At 40.7% G+C, this 19,377-nt stretch overlaps 3 protein-coding genes across 13 annotated transcripts in view; 1 reads left to right on the top strand and 2 right to left on the bottom strand.

Annotated features, from left to right (window-relative positions):
* Positions 1 to 319: 319 nt before the first annotated feature.
* Positions 320 to 10,559, bottom strand: CACYBP (calcyclin binding protein). The gene is made up of 6 exons (XM_023640582.2): positions 10,282 to 10,559; positions 5,684 to 5,903; positions 4,107 to 4,203; positions 3,753 to 3,852; positions 2,213 to 2,310; positions 320 to 890 (listed from the first exon to the last, which is right to left on the bottom strand). The coding sequence occupies exons 1-6, from the start codon at positions 10,300 to 10,302 to the stop codon at positions 734 to 736; spliced, it is 693 nt and encodes a 230-aa protein (XP_023496350.1). The 5' UTR covers positions 10,303 to 10,559; the 3' UTR covers positions 320 to 733.
* Positions 10,213 to 18,418, top strand: LOC138924223 (protein translocase subunit SecD-like). Of its 2 annotated transcripts, XR_011439020.1 has the most exons (3): positions 10,714 to 10,851; positions 17,738 to 17,816; positions 18,286 to 18,418. XR_011439020.1 is itself a non-coding variant. In XM_070267729.1 (2 exons), the coding sequence occupies exon 1, from the start codon at positions 10,301 to 10,303 to the stop codon at positions 10,757 to 10,759; it is 459 nt and encodes a 152-aa protein (XP_070123830.1). In that variant the 5' UTR covers positions 10,213 to 10,300; the 3' UTR covers positions 10,760 to 10,851; positions 13,706 to 13,844. The 2 variants fall into 2 exon arrangements, 1 of the variants encoding a protein (XP_070123830.1); XM_070267729.1 differs by lacking the exons at positions 17,738 to 17,816; positions 18,286 to 18,418 and adding an exon at positions 13,706 to 13,844 and having other exon boundaries at positions 10,213 to 10,851.
* RABGAP1L (RAB GTPase activating protein 1 like) overlaps positions 13,805 to 19,377 on the bottom strand; it is a 674,786-nt gene continuing 669,213 nt past the window's right edge. For all 10 annotated transcript variants that reach the window (XM_070266397.1, XM_005609684.4, XM_005609683.4 and 7 more), the window contains one exon: positions 13,805 to 18,983. In XM_070266397.1, coding sequence (XP_070122498.1) covers positions 18,831 to 18,983 — 153 coding nt within the window. In that variant the 3' untranslated portion in view covers positions 13,805 to 18,830. The remainder of the gene's footprint in view (positions 18,984 to 19,377) is intronic.

Genomic DNA, 19,377 nt, shown 5'->3' with positions numbered 1-19,377 from the left:
GAATAAAAACCTAACTTTATTGAACACAGGAATAGAAGGATTTTCCCATTTATTTTTTCTTTATGGTTGTTGCTTTTGTAAGGTATCTGATCCATAGCAAAACTTACTAATACTATACAAAAATGTCTGTCTATGCTTGTCAAGTTTGGATTTAGTTTCAATTTATTCATAAATGTACTGCAATCTAGAGAAAACCACTTATGCCGAGATCATCAGAGCATCAGAGCACGGTAACTCACAGCACATGCATTACTTCAGCTGCTAACAGAAAAGAGACCAACCTCTACAGCAACCTCAAAAGCACAGGTACAAATCTGCATTTTATGCAAAACTTCAGGTTTTATTTTTACTTATTCTTACATTGGTGGGAGCTGATATCAACAACTTAATGGCAAGCAATAACTTGTTTTCCACCTCTTAGCTGAACAAAAATACACACAATGTAGCGTTTTCATTAGGCAAGACTTGCTTTTTTTACATTTCACAAGAGAATGCAACATTACCCTTTCTTGAACAAAATGACCAGGTTACTCAGGAAACCATCTTTGGAGGAAATGTTTAATAAGCATATTTTATTTAAATAAATCCTCCAGTAGGAAATGGAGAATTCACTGCCTTTACTTAGAAGGCTGTGTAAATAGTTATCTGTCAAATTTATCTGTGCAGCTCACCAACATTTCCTTGTTGGAAACATCAATATTTCCACGTCAGTTCCCAAAAGGACTTTCAAGTCTCAAAATTCTGTCTCTCCTTTTGCTTGCTTCTCTCTTGATTCCACCCAGGCTTTATTAATGGTTCGCTTCATGTCATCATCTCCATCTTCATAAATTTTCTTTAGAACATTCATCAATCCCTCACTAGGATCTGTTTCAGTGTCGTAGGAGGGCTTTCTGTTAAAAAAAACACAATAAAAATGGAGATAGATATAAATAGAGAAATATATATATATATATGTATAAAAATTATCCCATTTACTGACAAATTTTATATGTATGATTACCAAGTATGGAAAGATACAAATCAGGTTGTTAACAGTGGTAGGAAGTGGAGGGGTGGAAATAAGGGGAAGGCAGAGTATCCAAAGATATTCACAATTCACAGCATGCACAAATTCATCTTAACGAAAACAACATACACCCACACAGTGCATGAAAGAGTGGTCTTCAAAACGGTGGGGGTTATCTTCGGACTGGGATTTTAGGTGATTTTTAGCAGGAAAAATAAGCATTTACTTTTCTGAACTGTTTTAATTTTTTAAAAGCATGTTTCCACGTATAATTTGAAAAAAATACTTTCATTGAGGGAAAAACACAAACATCCCTTTCACATGGACACATATTGAAACTCACACATTTTTTAATTAGAAAAGCCCTCCCCTTACACGGGTCTGGGCCTGGGGGTAAAAGCATGGTCCTTCATGTAGCCAATACTTCTGGTTCAATGTCTAAACTGGGCCAATTAATTTATATTTAACTCTTCATTCACCTCATTTATTGATTCTGTACTGGGCAGTGGGGATCCAGTACAGTAAGACAAGGTCCTGCACTCAGGTAATTCATTCTAGATTTAAAACCAACCCAACAGATAGTGCCTAACTCTAGCCAACCACACACCAAATGTACGCCGGCAATCAGAGGGGAGGAGTAAGAGAAATGGGGATGGCTCACTGACTCACTGTAGTGCACAGCCCCTGCAGGAGATGGACAGCAGAGAAACATCTGACCTAGAATGGAAGTATCTTTGAACATGTTTTTAGAATAGCCACTACTAAGTAGGATAAAAGTATTCTATCTTGTCACTCTACACTCTACACAGTGATAGTGAAACTAACTACATATCAGAAATCTGAGTGAAGTTCAAAACCCAGAGAAGGATATCTGGGCCTCTCTCGACTACTGCTATAGAATCTTGGGGAATGGGCACAGAATCTACATAGAAGCACCAGTGGCCCAGGGTTGAGAAACAGTACAGAGAGCCAACCAAAACCACAAAGCCCTCCTTAAAAAGCACCTTGCTGGACACGTGCCCTCTTCAGGCAGGTTCTGACAGTTGAAAGCAAATAGAAGATAATCGGTTAGTCAGTAGACATTAGGAGGCAGATGGTCAAATCAGAAACTAGACAACTCTATTATCCATAAAGACAAACTATTAAAAATCTACAATCCCAGCAAAGAATACATTAAAATTCTTAAAGAAGTGAAAGTAGACTCACTCTTTCTCTTTGCATTCTTTTTCAACCTGTGTCAGGTAGTCCCACCGTGTGTTTTCTGCTTTCTTTCTACATAAGATAAGAACTGTGTCTGTCTTGACCTGGAAGAAAAGCAGGAAAAGAGGTATAACTTAGAACACGTGGAGATAAGCATGAATATTTAGAAAACAATTATTTACTGAATTAATCGAGTTACTATGATGTGTGGGACCTGTTTTAGGTGTTAGTAATACTTTTAGGAATAGGTCAGAGTCCAAATACTCCTGGAGGAGAAAACCATAAACAAGTGAAACTGGAATACCTTTAAGTACAAAGTGTTCTCAAACAAAGGTGTCACTGGGATTTAGGGGACAAGCTTCCTTAGGAAGGCCTCTGAGGTGAAATCTGAGCTGTGGCCCAAGATCTAGGAGAAAGGGCCTTCTATAGAGGCAGTTGGCACAGCAAAGAGAGAGGCTCCAAAATGAGATGATTTTGGTGTGTTTGGAAAAAAAAGGAAGGAGGAGTGGCAGGATTTTGGTGACTGAAGGAGAGTAACATAGTAAGGGGGTCAGAGAGAGGGAGAAAATCAAATCATAAGGCAGTATGGGTAAAGAGTTTGGAAGGTGAGAAAGCAGAAAGAGTAAAAGTACACAACTCTTTCAACAGTGATCCATGTAGCTCCTAGGAGTTGTAGTGCTCCTGGAGTTTGAGTGTTCCTTCAACTATGGGATTGGCAGATGAAGGGAGCAGTGAAACACAAGCTAATCAATAAATTATCTTCTAGTATTACCTCTATGCTGCTACACAACTCTATGTAAACAGAGATGGCAGAATGGCACTTCCATATACCACAATCATTAAAGCTCATTTACTTAAATTAGGTAAAAGAGGGATTATCTGAATTAGTGAAAAGTATGAGTAATAGTTTTTTAAAAGAGTATTTTTATAGCGTCTACTAACTCCAACCAGGCTAAGTGCTTAAGTCCCTTTATGTATCAAACTTACAGAGTGCTTCTGATAATAGCTACCATCAATTTAAGTACTTTATATATCGTTCATTTCAGCATATCATTTCAACTATTTGAAATAAATTATTATTCCCATTGTACAAATAAGGAAACTGAGGCACAGAGTGATTAAATGAGCTAAGGTCACTAGCAAACGGCAAAACTGGCATTAAAACACAAATCTCACTCTTAACCATTTTAAAGTTTATTCCCCTCCTGATTTTAATGCAATATTCTTATAATAATCTATTCTTCTAGAGCCGGGTTGGCAAACACTTTCTGTAAAGGGCCAGACAGTTAATATCTTAGGCTTCGTGGGCGATATGCTCTGTTGCGGCTGCTTAACTGTGCCACTGTAGCACGAAAGCAGCCACAGACAACACATCAACAAATGTGTGTGGGTATGTTCAAATACAACTTTATTTACAAAACAGGCGACAGGTGGTAGTTTGCTGATCCCTATAATAGAGGTTAAATTAATTCTAGTTCATCTCAGTTTTAAATAGGCCACGTTCAATTTAAGGTTTAAGAAAATTATGATAAAAAAGCAAACTTACTTTTTTTGAACTGCCTTCCACAGAGATGGGTTTCAAAAGATTGTTCACAATCATGGAGTAACTCTTCCCATTTAGATTCTTTACCAGAAGATCAAATGACCTACAACATAATAGTAAATACATTATCTTTCTCGTTCTATGAAAGGTATTCTATAATCCTTGTGGGAAAAGTCACCAGTTTTATTTTTGCATGTGCATCTGGCCATGCCAGATGATACGACTCACCCCTTCAAAGCAGGTGTAATGGATAATTAATTCTAAATTAAGCAGAACTTTCAAAAGTGCAAAGAAATGAGCTGTAATAAGGCAGTCTCTGATTTAATGATCACTGTCTTTCTCATTATGAGAACTCACCTCTCTGTGAAATGCACCTGCACATTCTCAGTGGGGACTTGATGAACTCCAGGTAAGGTAATGTAGATTTTCACAAACTTATCTGACTGATCCCATCCTAGTAACAACAACAAAATGGGACAGGAGTAAAATCTGCTATTATCTCTAGAACAGCATATGCATATGGCTCATCATAAAACTCAGTAAAATGAAAATCCAGTAATAGAAACATGAAAAAAAAAAAACTTTCTAGATGGAGAAATTGAGCTTCAAAGCAGTGAAATAATCTCCCCAAAGTTAGGCATCTAACTAGTGCTAGAACTTGCCTCCAAATCCAGGTTTACTGAACACAATGCCCATGTTCTTTTTAGTCCTTAGAATAAGGAATATGATCATTAAATATGTTAAGAGTAGTTCACTTCCCCTTTTATGGAAATAGTTTTGTGCAATACCTAAATATTGGTAATTCTCCACTAAGCGGGATGGCTAACCATCACTATTGTCTAGTTCCATAATCATTTCTACTTCTCTAAACAATTCAACAACACAATCCTAGCTTTCTCAACTCCATTCCCTGACAAGGGAGAATATAAATTTAGGAAGTCCACTTCATCCAAATCTGCTAATGTGACCAACATACCAAAACCCTACCACCTTCAGACCAGTTTCCTACAGTCAACTAAGGACACAGCCTATCTCCTACAGTGCCTCTATTCAGCACGACACACACACTGCTCTTCACTATGACAATACTCAAAATACATGATGCCTTTCAGGGATCTGTGTCCTTTGCTCATGCAACTCCCTCTCCTTTCCCACACTTGCTGAACTCACCCTTCAAACTCAAACATCTTTTCTAATTCAGACTGTTCCTAACCTCCAGCAGAATTGTTTTATCACCTGTATTCCCATAATACTTTATAAATCTCCATTCAGTTCAGCTAAACAAATATTTCTAAGTACTAACTACGTGCTAGATATTGTGAGCACAAAAAATAAGACTGCCCCCGCCCTTGTGAGAGCTCATCACTCAGATGTAAGTCGCACTGCTTCCAAAACAAGAGTGTTTATGATCTACTGAGGGAAATGGTGTTATTTACATTGTTATGGTATCAGCTGTGTTTGTATCCCAACCACACCACGAGCCGGGACTGGGTCTTGGTCACTGTTGTGTATCCAGAAGTCCAAGCACAACAGGGGCACATATTAGATGCTCAAAAATGTTTTTTGAATTTAACTGGATTCCTTTCCTCAGTTAATACTGGCGGTTGTTTGGCAAAGCGAAATGCAAAAATGGTGAAAACAAATCAAAAAGCTGTGTTTCACATCTACTGACTGTATTTGAGAATAGGTTCCTTCTTGCTGCTACTACTCATTGTACTAAATCATCTTACTCTTTTGTTAGTAGCTTCTAGAATGCATCCTTTCCTTTTTCATCTCTTAAAAAGTATCTTATTAAATAAGAATTGATGGGTGCTCTCTTTCAAACCACCAAAACACTCAAAACTATTTTAAAAACTACATTTGTCAGTGGGTCACTAGTGAAGAAGAGGCTGCCTGCAGGCAGGAAGAGCTGGATGCAGGGGAGCAAGTCATACCGTAATTACTGATTTTCACGGTATAGCCCGTTGTAATGGGAGCAACCACAGCCGCTGGCTTTTCATTGTCAAGAAGTTCTGCTTTCTTCTGTGATTTCTGCTGCATCTTGTTTTTGATTTCTGTCTCAATCTTGGATTTTTCAGCTGTAAGGGCATCACGTACTCTTTTTCTAGTGGCTTTTTCCAGTAGCACCTTCACCTCTTCTAGATCTTTCTGTAGCTGTGTTAAAATAAAAGATAAGTTAGCTATAATAAATAAGATAGTAGCTTGATATTGTGCTTATTGGTTATTTCAATTTACTGAGATAAGAGCTAAGAATTAAGTGGGTCATTTAAATTTTCTAGGGTTGGGTTACAACTTGGATTCTTTCCTCCAGCCTACGGAATTGTAACTAACTCAAACTGCCTTTTTTTTTTTAAAAGGAAAACTTAACAATCTTCAAGTTAACAGTAGGTAATCAAGCCTAAATTTTCCAGTTTGGTAGACTTGTTATCTGCCTCTGTTTTGGAACATTTTATTTACAAAATACTTTTGTGATTTATAAACTGGAATAAAGAAATCTTAAAAAAAAAACCGAGTTCATGGATTTCTTTATGACATCCAGTCCTAGTCATCAGATATTAGGCATTTTTAAAATATTAAAATAAAACAGATGAGTGAATACATGATGAGCGTGGTGAAATGCTACAGCAACTCTCCTAGGTAATCCTCTACTTCCTGTCAGTGATTGGTCCTCACTGATCTCCCACCCCAGATATTACACACACAAAGTTTGAATTTTTAAGACAAGATAAAAAAAGACATTTTTGCTTTTAAGAAGACTTGTTCTAATCAACAATCCAAAGTAACATATGCTCACTGCAGCACTATTAGAATAGCCAAGACATGGAAACAATCCAAGTGCCCATCGACTGATGAATGGATAAAGAAGATGTGGTATATATACATACACAACGGGATACTACTCAGCCATAAAAAAAGACAAAATCACCTCATTTGCAACTACATGGATGGACCTGGAGGGAATCATGCTAAGCGAAATAAGCCAGATGGAGAAAACAAACACCAGATGATTTCGCTCATATGTGGAATATAAACAAACACATGGACAAAGAAACAGTTCAGTGGTTACCAGGGGGAAGGGGCTGGGGGGTGGGCACAGGGGGTGAAGGGGAGCATTTGTGTGGTGACAGGCGAGATATGTACATACGTACAACTGAAATTTCACAACAATGTAAACTATTATGAATCTCAGTTAAAAAAAAAAAAAAAAAAGTCTTGTTCTGAAGCTCCAGGTTAATCTTCCAGACAAAAGTCTGGGATTTGGCTACACAGTAGAGGGAAAAAACCTGGGCTAACATAACACTCCAATATGTCCCACCCTCTGGGATCAATGAAAATGCCACCTGCTTTTTTCTTCTTATACCAATACATTGCCTCCCAATGTCTATTTCTGTTTCTATTTTCAAGAGAGAGCGCCAACATTTTATCAAGTTCAAGAGTTAGAGACACAGTTAGAAAATTAATTGGTCTTAAAAATGTTTTCCCAGGGGCCAGCCCCATGACACAGTGGTTAAGTGTGGCATACTCTGCTTTGGCAGCCTGGGTTTGTATCCCTTGTGTGGACCTACACCACTCATCAGCCGTGCTGTGGCGGCATCTCACATACAAAATAGAGGAAGATTGGCACAGGTTAGCTCAGGGCTAATCTTCCTCAGCAAAAAAAAGTTTTCCCAGTTATCCTCTCACATATTGCAAATGTGTAAGATCTTTACAAACAAGGGATTTATTTTTTCTTAAAATAACTTTACATTCTGGCTTGATACTAGCAATTTGACAAGACTTATATCACAGCCTGAGATCATATAAAGGCTCAATATAAAAATCTTTAAATGCTTGATAACTCAGTATATAATATCCGAAATACAGAGTTTGAAAGTCTTTGTTTCTTAATAGTCACATGAAATTCAGTAACAGAAAAACGAATGCTTTTCTTTTACCAAGCCTTTTACTTTCTCATTTAACTCAGAGGCCCCGTTTCACCTGTCAGTAACTGATAACACAGGATAGAGTCCAACTGGGCCCAGTCTCTTGGTCCATACTCTACTCCCTCTCCTAAAATCATATTAAGATGAAAATAATTGCAACTCATCTTCTGAGCATAGAACCAACATGCTTTAGTTCAAAACAATCTTTTTCATTATAATGGTTTAAAAAAATACACACTGATTCTAATACCAATATGATAAAAATACTGAAACGTAAAACGAGTATACCTGTTCCCAGAGTAAGGCGTTTTAAAAGAGAAAATGTATCAAGTCGAAACAAGATATTTTACTTCTTGACTAGAACAGGAATCTTTTCTCTAGGAGACTTGGAAAAGAACTCTGAGAATTAAGCAAGAGATTCCCAGACCCTCTTTCCGGCCAGTGTAGGCCCTGACAAAGCACACAAGAAAGGCAGACACTCCAGGTCTGGGCACCTTACAGCAGGCCTGTTGCAGGCAACTCCTCAGTTCTATTTGCAGACCTGAAACCGGTAAGATCGATCCCTTTGGTGCTTTTCCTGCACACACACTTGAAGATGTCTTGGCTACAGCAGCTTCTCATCTAATTGACCTTGGCATTCATTTGTTTTTCTTATGCAAAACTGCATTTCCCTTTCATCCCTGCCCACCCACCAACATTCAAGCTTTATCTTCTAATCTACTTCCAAATTCTTCACTAGGAGACATTAAAACTAAAGTGCCTCGAAACGGGCAAAGGACTTAGACATTTCTCCAAAGATACAGGCAATGGCCACCAAGCACATGAAAAGATGCTTAACATTATTACTCATTAAGGCAACGCACATCAAAACCACAGTGAGCTACCACTTCAACCCACTAGGATGGCTAGCATCAACAACAAAAAAACACAAAACCCCAGGAAATATTAAGTGTCGACGACTATGTGCAGAAAGCAGAACCTTCATACACTGCTTGTGGGAATGTAAAATGGTGCAGCCACTCTGGAAGGAGTTTAGCAGTTTCTCAGAGTCACCATAAGACCCTGCAGTCCACGCCTAGGGACAGACCTCAGAGAACTGAAAACACTACGTCCACATAAAAAGTGGTACACAAGTATTCAGAGCAGCACTGTTCCTAACAACCAAAAGGCGGAAAGAATCCAAATGTCCATCAACTGATGAATGGACAGACAAAATGTGTTACCATACAACAGAATATGATTCAGCCATAAAAAGGAACACATGCCACCCCATGGATGAACCTGAAAACATTATGCTGAGTGAAAGGCAAAAAGGAAAGGCCACATAATGTGAGGTTCCATTTATACGAAGTGCCCAGAACAGGCAAACCCAGAGAGAAAGCAGACGCGAGCTTGATGGGGCGGGGGGATGGGGACTGACCGCTCAGGACTGTTCACAGGTTTCTGTTGGGGGTGATGGGAACGCTCTGTAGTTAGCGATGGTTGTGCAACACTGTGAAGATACTAAAAACACTAAACTGCACACTTTAAAATGGTTAAAAACAGTGAATTTTATCTAAAACCAAAACACCTCCCCCAAGAGTGTACCTAAATACGTGTTTTTAAGCACCTGAATTGAGAAGGGCCCTAACTTGGATTAATACTGAGCTCCCCAGAGGTATGACTGTGAAGTCCCTTCAGAGACTCTCCTCGGGGCACATGGCGCCCCACGGCCTGCCGTTTACACAAACTCGGGGAAGTCATCCAGACCAACACTAAACACACTTTTTCTTCATTTTAGGCAGATTCTTAGACTTATTTAAGATTCCCAGTCTTGTCCATATTGAGGAAAAGGTTTCTAGAAAACAAATCCAGCTCATATACACCAACACTTGTCTGTGACTAACGGTTTTATGTAGTGACATCCTTTCAGGCCAGGAGCAGAGCGCCGCCAGCAGGAGCACTCCCATTTTGTCACCGCGCAAACTGTGCCTCCAACGAGCTTAGCTGCCCCGTCCGGTTTACAGAGCCGAAAACAGACAAAGGCTATTTCCCACCACCACTTACAACTTTCCAATTTGTTTTTTAAAACGTATAGAGCGACCTGCTGGGTGCCAAGCACTGCTTTCAACATTTACAACGATTACTTGGTCTTTCCAACCCTCTGAAACGGATCCGACTGCGGCACAGAGCAGCAGAGAACTTGCCCCAAGTAACACAGCCACCCGAAGGCGCAGAGCAACCAGGACTCAGAGAAGTCAAGCGCCGGGACCGACGGCTCCTCGCCTCCCACGGGCTCCCCCAGGGACGCCCCTCCGACGCTGCAGTCGGCTTTAGCGTAACGAGCCTCGCGTCCTCGGGCCCGAAGAGAGCGTGAGGGGGACGAGCGCGCCCGGCACCAGGGCACCGCCTGCAGCCCCCCGTCCCCACCGCGGGAGGGGCCGCTGACCGCAGCTGCCCGGGGCAGCGGGGCCCGCGGGGACCGGGGACGGGGCCGCTGCAGGTGCGCGGGGCCACCAAGGCCCAGGGAGGGGCCGACGGGCGACCCGGGGCAGCTCCGCACGGGAGGCAGGCCGGGGACCGCGACGGGGCTGAGGGGGGCGCGGGCGGACGGCGAGGCCGCCCCTTACCTCCTCCAAAGCTGCGGCCATGGTCGGCCTGAGCAGGCGGGGCCCGGGCTGCAGCCGCGCCCGGCACAACACGAAACGCCGCCGCGAGCGCGCTCCCCCGAGCGCAGACCGCTGGCACGAGACGCAGGGCTCGCAGCCGGCGCGCACACTCGACCCTGCGCCAGACCGCGGCCCGCCTCCCGCACGCGGCGCCTCTGGAACCTTCGCGAGCCCGTCGCCGCCACGGCCCCGCCCCCCGAGCGCCGTCCGCCGCGCTCAGCCCCGCCCCGCTGCGCCTGGTCCCGCTCCGCCCGCCGCGCCGCGAAGCAACGCTCAACTCTCGCGAGCAAAGCGGCAGTTCGCGAAGAGTAACGCCTCTTCCTCCCCGCCCCGGCAACTCCATGTTTTGAACTTTGACCCCGTTTGCGCCGGCTGCGCAGTCGCAGCTTGGAACCGCCGCCCTCCGTACCTTAACCCAACCCCGGAAATAACGTACTGATCGTCGGGGTCCAAGTCGGAAGTTGCCTAGAGAGGCAGTTGCTTCCGTCCCCTCTAGGACACCGGGCCAACTAGGCAGCCATGTTGTCCAAGGTTAGTCTGTGAGTCTGCGAGAAAAGGACAAAAAAATGGGGAGAGTGGGCCACCTATTTCTTTTAAAACGGGGACGAACGAGGACGTTAAGTGTGGAGCATTCTGATGGGAAGTTTGTTTTTTCAGTGGGTTCTGGCGCTCTGGAGACGTCACCACGATTTAACAATTACGATGTGGTGGCGTCATCGAGGACCCCGATGGGAGGTGAAGCTGTCTTGGCCTCGTGACCGGCCCCAGTGGCGCCTCGTCCTCCGGCTGTAATTACCGTCCCGCCTTTCCCTCGTGCGCTGTCGAAGCACTTCCTTGGTGCCTTCTTCCCCTCCGTCGACTATTCTGCGAGTCTCTAGTTCTCACCCGGGTTTGAATTCGATTTAAGTGAGCCTATTACCCTCAGAGATAATGGTGTTGAGTTTTCCTGGGATTGCGTTCCGCTTCTCCCCTGGCTCCAGCAGCCCGGCTCAGTAAGGCCCCTAAGAAACCGAGTTTTCAGATTATTTTAGCCATTGGCGGCCTCATAACGTCTGCAGCACGGTTGAGAACGTAGACAGTAATCCCTGAGAAGTCAGCTAGCCCGCGCTCAGTTTATATATCGCCCGAGGTAGCGATTAGAATCAGCAAGTCAGAGAAGGAAAAAAGCTACTAGAAAGATGCAGGCTGACCCTTGTCGTAGTAAAGAATCGGAAATACAGTGCAAACCCCGACAAAGTGCAGCTACACCCTACGTGCACGAATCTCACAAACATGACGTTCAAGGATAGAAGCCAGACACAGAAGAGTGCATATCATTTGGTTCCATTTAAATGAAGTCTAAAGATAATAAAACTAGCCTATCTTGTTAAAAATCAGGATAGTCTTTCCTTAGGTGAGGAGGACAATGACAGAAAGGAGCCACGACGGGGCTTTCAAGGTTCAGGTTATGTTTTGTTTCTTGATTTGGTTGCTGGTTGTAGGTGTGTTCACTTAGTAGAAATTTCACTGAGCTGTAAACTTACGTTCGTGTAATTTCCTGTTTGTGTTATACTTAACTAAAAGTTATATTTACGTAGGCTCAGGAGGGAATTTTCCCGAGATGATAGAAATGTTACACTGATACATAGAATTGTCAGAATTCATAGAATGAAATCCTAAGATCTGTGCATTTTATTGTATGTTAATTATACCTCAGTTTTAAAAAAAAATGTCCATCCGAAAGCCTGGAATTAGTTAGGTACTTAATAGGAACAAATATCCCATTGCACTGCGTGAAGGCTTGACCTAATGCCGTGATTTCCAAATTTGCTTGATTATGCACCTGGGGCAACTCCTTTTCGCACATATCCTTAAAGTCACAAGATTTGAAATACCATTTATTATCCAGTGACTCCCCAATCTCTATCTTCAGCTCCACTGGGCCAGACTTTGGACTTTGGCTCTGCTTGAATGTCTAATAAGCACACCAAATGCAGCTTGTTGAAAACAAAAACAAAAACACCCCCTCCACCCAATATCTCACCCTCACCCCAAATCAGTTCCTCCAATGATTCTCCAGCTCTGTGACTGGTTGGCTCATTACCTTGAATGCTCAGGCCAAGGAGTCATACTTGAGTGTCAATCTCAGGTCCTACATCCCATCTTGTAGCAAGTCTTGCCGGCTTTACCTTCAAAATACGTGGGGAATCAAATCACTTCTCACAACCTCCAGTACTAGCACCTAAGACCAAGCCAAACTTTGTATTTGTCTCATTAGTTAATGAGGGAACCAAAAAGATGTTAAAACTGTATCAGTGTATTTGTATAGCCGGGTGCTTACAGGCAATTTCACAATAGAATGTTAGTGTGAGGTTGCAAAGTTAAGATACAAGCTGGTTAATGTCCTACAGGGTGGTAAACTATATGTGACCTCTAGGGTTATCCGTTCCACTGGAAAGAAGGAGAGATTTGCATCCCTACTGGACAAACGTCTGGAGGTTAACATGTAACTTCACCAAGTATAGGACCTTTAATCAACAGTGAACAGTGGGTTCCGCTTACTGTTTGTGTCAAGACCACTCATGACCTCCCAACTGCCAAATTCAGTAGATCTTTTCTGAATACTTTGACTCCTTTACTTTTTATGTAAAATTTCTCCTTTAGAATACCACATGGGCCAAAAAAAGATGTCTGTGGTCAGGGTTTGGGGCATCAACTGTAATTTTACAATCTCTCATTAATAGTTTTTAAATATATGCTGAATTCTCAGAGTTGCTGACTCGTCTCTTGGCTTTCACTAAGGTTTCATTCACTCTCAGAACAAAATGCAGATCGATATTCTCTGCCCCCTGCCTCCACTTCCATAAAGCCTCTGGAGTTCTCTTTGAATTATATGCTATCACTGTGCTGTACCTTGAAAGACTAGAAGCAGCCACCTAATCCAGGATTAGCCAATCAGATTTTTGCAAGATTTTGGAATTGGGACACTGAGATGCTAGCCATCTCTGCTGATCACTTTTAGAGAGGATAGTAAACTTGCAAGTTGTGCACTCAGAAGCAGGGAAAACTTGTTTTCAGAGAGAGCAGCAGCAAAGCAGCAGGTGGCAAGACAAGCAGAAGAGCGATTATGAGAAGAGTTGCTTGGGCTCCTGATGGCAGCATTCCAGTCTCCTGTCGTGTTTCTTCAGGAACAACTGTTTGGTCTTTGGTATCTATGAGAGAAATATCCCTATTTCCTTTTAATTAATTGCCTTATTATTATGAAGCTAGCTTGAGACAGTTTCTGTTCCTTGCAACCGAGGACCCTCTCTAGAGAGGAAGCCAGGGCACCGCAGTGCTGCTGTACAGGGTATCACTTCGCAGGGAGGAGCCCACAGCAAAAGCCTGTCTATTTTTTTCTTTGCAGGTTGACTGGAGTCTACTGTCAACTGTGACGTGTTACATAAACACTGGGCTCAGATGATTCAGAATAAAATCAACTAGGAAAAAATCAGAGAAACATACATGGACTTCAGAACAAATGTTTATTACTGCTTAATGGGGCCAAAAGGGCAACACAAAGCATTGAAAACATCACTGGCTCACAATAACAGTCACCTTGTTACCTTCTTGGTTGCATTTGTTTATTTTACAAGGCTTCATTCACACATGAAAACAAGATACTAATCCAATTCAAGTTCATAACAATTATAAAAGTAAACATTTGTTGGGACAATGTACAATAAATTGCACTTTTCTTAACAAGCATTACATTTACATTTACAGAATGTACTATACATAATACATGGAATTATGAAAACATCTAATTGGTCAATGTTTATAGAGGAGAGAGGCTGCTCACTACAGTTTCCTTTTTAGTCAATTAGCACTGTTTGGGCTAATCAACTCCTTTATTCTAGAACCTGTTTTTATTAGAGTAGCTGTGGGCAAAATCAGAGAATCCATAAAAATAGGTGGTACAGAATTTCTGCTACCTCCTCAGCAAGGGAAAGGTAGGAGTTGAAAGAGAGGATGTGGAGCTGACTGAGAAACTTTCCCTCATTTGAACTAAGGATCCATACATTATGCAAAATACCAAAAACAGAGAAACTGATGCAAAAGGCTATTGGGACATCTTGGATTCTGGGACCATCTCCAGCTTTATTCTTGTGCTTTCATGACACCAGAGTCTTGAAGCATTTATATCCTTGTAATTCAGTTCCCTATAGTTTATTCTATATATAACATAGTTATTAAAAGTTACACTTTAATGGAAAAGATTTTACATGTTAACTTATTGCCAGTGAAAAAGGAAAGTAACCTAAAATGTCCATTTTCTACTCAATGATTCTTTTTTCTTAAAGTTTTCAAAATACCACTAATGATGAACCAGGGATGGAGGTGGGAAGAATGGGACATGTTGGTGAAGATGTTTTTATAGCAGGTAGCAAATTCATTTGGAGATAACCTTGACATGTAGACTTTTACATGGAAGCTGAGAAGGGACCGCCTGACAGCTGACTGCAGTCACTGAGCTACTCATAAACATCCACCTTTTTCATTACAACTCAAGATCAACATCTATTGAGGTGCAGCCCAGACTTAAAATATTCATTTTGGTAGTTTTTGAAAGATAAGGAAATTCCCAAGGTCACGGGCTTTGCCTCTATTGTACGGAAGCCACTGTGAGAGAGGAAGGATGTTTTGGAGCAGTTCTACTTCCATGTGACCATCAGCATGGCAACTAGAGGGAAGAGTTTTTCATATCTGGTGGTTGGAAACATACAGGCTACCACGCTGTTGTCTGGCCTTCTGTATCTGATCTCCAGGTGTGTATTCAGCTCTTTGGTACCTGGGTCTACAAGAGAGGCAAGCACCCTCTGGACAAGTCTACCAATCACAGGCACACACACACCTAGCAGTGTTCAAATCAGACGACAGAGTTTGTCCATTCTCTCTCTTACTCGAAATTGAAGCAAGAGAATCAGGGCTATTTTAGAGTGTTTTTTTAAAGAGTAAGTTACACAATAGACTCACCTTGCTAAGTAATTAAATGTGTTCTTTTCCAGAGAGAGAAAGCAAACAAGGTATTTAATTTTTTAAAAGCTCCTTTTCCCCTTAAAGGGGTCCTGAAATCAGACAACCAACTTAGCAGAATAGTAGACTGATTTCAGCTGAAGAAAACTCAATCCCTTACATTAGTTACATACGTGATTCTCATCCTAACTAATCAACTGCTTTAAGAATCTAACTCATGTCTTGTGCCTTAAACTGTGTACTCTCTTGTTTTTCTCACTTTTGCTAGGAAACGAAGCCACTAGTTACTAACTGGAGAATATTTTAGGAAAATGGAGTAGGGGTTTCAGAAAAATATTAATACATAGTATAAAAGAATGAAAAATTTGAAAAAATCAAATAAGGTAAATATTATTAAATATCCCAACATCAGTACAAAGATTGCTTTTCTACTTTACTATGGAAATTTAAGAAAGCCAATGAAGAAGAAATTACTAACTTAATAGCTAGGAGAAGAGAGATATTGGTTATACGGAAAGATAGGCCATAGGCCTATATGACATTCCTTTCAGTGTTTCTGATAGGCACTCATACACAGAACATTAGGTAACTGAGCATTTCTTTGCATTAAATGATATGTAACTAAATATAACCAAATTGTGCCATGGCTCAGGATGTGGGAAGCTAGCAAACATATGCACTGCAAAATTCAGCTTGGTTTCTTTCAGCTGTAAAGAACGTGTTAAACAAGACTCTCAAGATACAAAAGCTAATGAACTGAATGATCAAGTTGAATTTCATTCCTGTAATTTATTCACAGAATTTGATCAAAAGAGAAATCATCACTTTTCAGATGTTGCAAATGTTGGATTTTTGGAGGAATGTTTCAGAAAAAGAATCCTAGGAAAAGATGAAAAACACTGTAGAATATGTGAAAATTTCCTGGATACTTGGGCTTGTTGATCTCTTTCTAAAAGAAATCAAGAGAAAAGTAGTAGTTCTTAAATATATTTCAAAATAAGTGAAATTGCAATTAGCAGTTAATGCTGGGATGCATGAGTTTTCAAACAATACACAGTGAAGGACATGTGGTTTGAGATACAGCTATTATAACATATTGTATAAGTAATCATATCGTATACCAAATTTTGAATTTCCTTTCTATCTTTACTATTGCTACTGACCCAAAGGCATTGCAGTGAGGGACAGTTTAGACTTACGGTACCAATACACATACCCAGCAATGATACGGAATTGGAGAAGAAAAGAAAATCCATAAATTGCCACTATAATCTTTTGAGAGTTAAAAGAAAACACAAGAGACAGATTTATTAAATGTTTGGAATGTATGTACCTGGTGACTTTGTTTAAGAAAAAACGTAAGAAGCTATGAAATTGAGCCAGGTCTACTGGTAAGAACTGGACTGGGAGCCATTCTATTTCTCCCTCAACTACCATTCAAGGAAAATTATGCAACTTAGGCATTCTGTGGAATGTACTGATGTTTGGAAGTTAAGAGCTCTGTACAGTCGAACTATGAGATTCACAAAAAACAAAAGAATATCTTTAACTTAGCTGGCCATTTGATAAGGCAACTTGTACAAGGCTTCTTGGAATCAAAGCAAAAAGTACCAGTAGAGCTAACAAATTATACTAAATGATTTACCAAAACAAGTACCAAGATGCAATTTTCTAGCCATTATATTTTACAAAAAAACCCACGAGTTTTTCTAAACTATCAGGTATAGAACATTAAAGTCAACACAGACACTTGGAATGCTGGGTTATTTTCCTTTTTGGTAAAAGGAAATGAGTATTATGATGAAAGATGTCAGGAAAAATAAGAATTAATGTAAGAAACGTATTATTTAATGAATGTAACAAAGGATAACAAACAACCCTATCAGTTTCATGGGTTGTAGATGATATAAACACTGATGAAGGGAACTTCTCTTTTTAGAGTTTAATGACCATTTTAGAGAAAAGGACCCACCATGAGCAACTTGTAGTGCATGCTCCTAGAGCTGAGATGGCTCTTACTTGATTTTTACTTCCAAGAGTGTGGTTACTTTCAATTGCAACATATGGCACAGACGAGGATCACTCTGGCACTACAGAGTTTAAGATCCTTTGCAAAGAATATGTTCAACAATGAAGCCAAGGATGAGTATCAATGAATGTTATTGTACATAGCTGACAGTAGTTTGGTGGCATAAAAGGACCAAAGGCCTCCAAAATAGCTTAGAAAATGGGAAAATTAGTCTTACCCTTACCAAAGAATTTCCTGCAAGTACTATTCATATAGATATGTTAAATATAATTGAAAAAAATATTTCCATCAACTTTTAAACAATAGCTTTACCTTTCCATGAGATAAGTATTTCTATAAAGGTTTTATATTCACTCAAAAATGTTACAAATGCATTTGCATCTCTTCATCTAGGGGTACAAAGGGCGCGTTTTCAGGGAGCTACAGAAATCAGGAGAAGTTGCCTAACATTAAAGTGTGATGTGAAGCTGAGGTCAGTTTCCCATTTCCTAACTTTAACAAAGTTACAGTGTTAGTGTTTCCTTAGCAAGTTTCTGCCAACATTAAATGACATATGCTGTCCCTGGTTCTGGATTCCATTCTAAACACAATGGCTGAACCTGGGCCCTTCTAGGCTTCTCTGGTGAAGGTTCCCTAAGGCTGCGACTCACAATATCCACTTCTGACATTACGTTTGTCAGAAGTCACAACTGTGTTCATACTGAGGAACTGGCCATTCCTGTGTGGAGTTCTTAAAAGGACCTGTTAGAAAACCAGGACTAAAATGATTTATTCCGCGTTTATCAGAATCTCAGTTTCTTTTATCTAGTGTATATTCTCAATAGCCTATCTTATTCCATGGTTCTTGGCACTTCATTTCCAGAAGTACCCAACAGAAAATGAAAATGACCTAACTCTCTTGGGGACTGTTCAACCCCAGGTCTGTTCTTTCCTTTGGACAGGTTATCGCTATCCAGGGAATCACATTCAGGAGGAAACCTGGAAGCAGTTGAGACCAGCCCCACAGTGTGCTTCATCTAAATAAATCCTGAAAAGTTAAGAGGTTTAGGTGTCAATCCTTTTTTTTTTTTTTTTTTTTTTTGCTGTCACAAATATCCTCCTATCACTTAAACCTTGGAATAAAAGACATCTCCATTTTTATGTAAGATAAAAATAATTATGAATAATTAGTTCTAAATAAAAAGCATTTAGTTCTGAATTACTTATTTCCAACTAAACATCAGGCATAAAAAATAATGTATAATACTATGATGGATCTGAACATGGCCTTCCACAAAGAAGCTCGAAAACAGGTATTCAACACAAATCAGATCAGTTTAAATAACATCCCTTTGAAAAGTGTCATAGAAGAAAGAGTGAGAGCTACTGAAAGATTCTGGCTTGCTTTCTGGCCTCCTTTACTTTCCTTCAAAGGGACCGCCAGGGGAATCCTCCTGGGTTTCTGGCGCGTTGATCCTTGTGCTCTTGTGCTTGGGTGAGGCTGGAACTATGTGCTCTCCTTGGGTGGCTGGGTGGGCTGTGGCAGCTGCAGTGGCTGGGTGCCCGTGGCCGTTTTGATAGAGTTCAGGGTTTTGCTAAACCAAGAGTTTTTTGCAGCTTGGATTTCATTCATCAGGGCTCCTCTCTGATGTTCAAGCTCCTAAAGAGAGAAATCACTGAAGTTATATAAATGTTTTCTCTCTGCCAAAAAATCAGAGTACAGCTTTTCAGAATCCCCAGGCCTAGATAGCCATAGTTTTCTTCCCACAAAACCCAGGAGAGATTTAATTGGCTTCTTAATGCAAGAAAAAGTTTAGAGCTAAAAGAGTTACCACTAAAAAACAGAACCTGTGCTTTCTCTGAACAGTGAAATGAAACCTCATTTTATTTTCTTTTCCCCCTGGCAGTTTAGGTCCAAATTAGGTTTAGGTTACAATCTGAGATAACATGTTTAAAACTACAATAAAATAAGTGTGTGGATGGGTTGAGTTTTTACTGACAGTGTAAGCAGGAGTGAGGTCTAGCTCCAAACCTGCAGTGTCGAGAGCAGAAAC

Source organism: Equus caballus, chromosome 5, assembly GCF_041296265.1.
Source record: "Equus caballus isolate H_3958 breed thoroughbred chromosome 5, TB-T2T, whole genome shotgun sequence".
Taxonomy (NCBI): Eukaryota; Metazoa; Chordata; class Mammalia; order Perissodactyla; family Equidae; genus Equus; species Equus caballus.
The sequence above is the reverse complement of the archived record's forward strand: the minus strand, read 5'-3'. Positions and strand labels throughout refer to the sequence as shown.

What these genes read in the sequence shown, in the direction of transcription:
- LOC138924223 (XM_070267729.1), top strand. Translation starts at nt 10,301, where the DNA reads ATGGTCGGCCTGAGCAGGCGGGGCCCGGGCTGCAGCCGCGCCCGGCAC.
- CACYBP (XM_023640582.2), bottom strand. Translation starts at nt 10,302, where the DNA reads ATGGCCGCAGCTTTGGAGGAG. An exon ending in TGGCCGCAGCTTTGGAGGAG is followed by an intron (nt 5,904 to 10,281) that starts GTAAGGGGCGGC and finishes ATTTTAACACAG; the next exon opens with CTACAGAAAGATCTAGAAGA. An exon ending in TGGAAGGCAGTTCAAAAAAA is followed by an intron (nt 2,311 to 3,752) that starts GTAAGTTTGCTT and finishes CTTTTCTTCCAG; the next exon opens with GTCAAGACAGACACAGTTCT.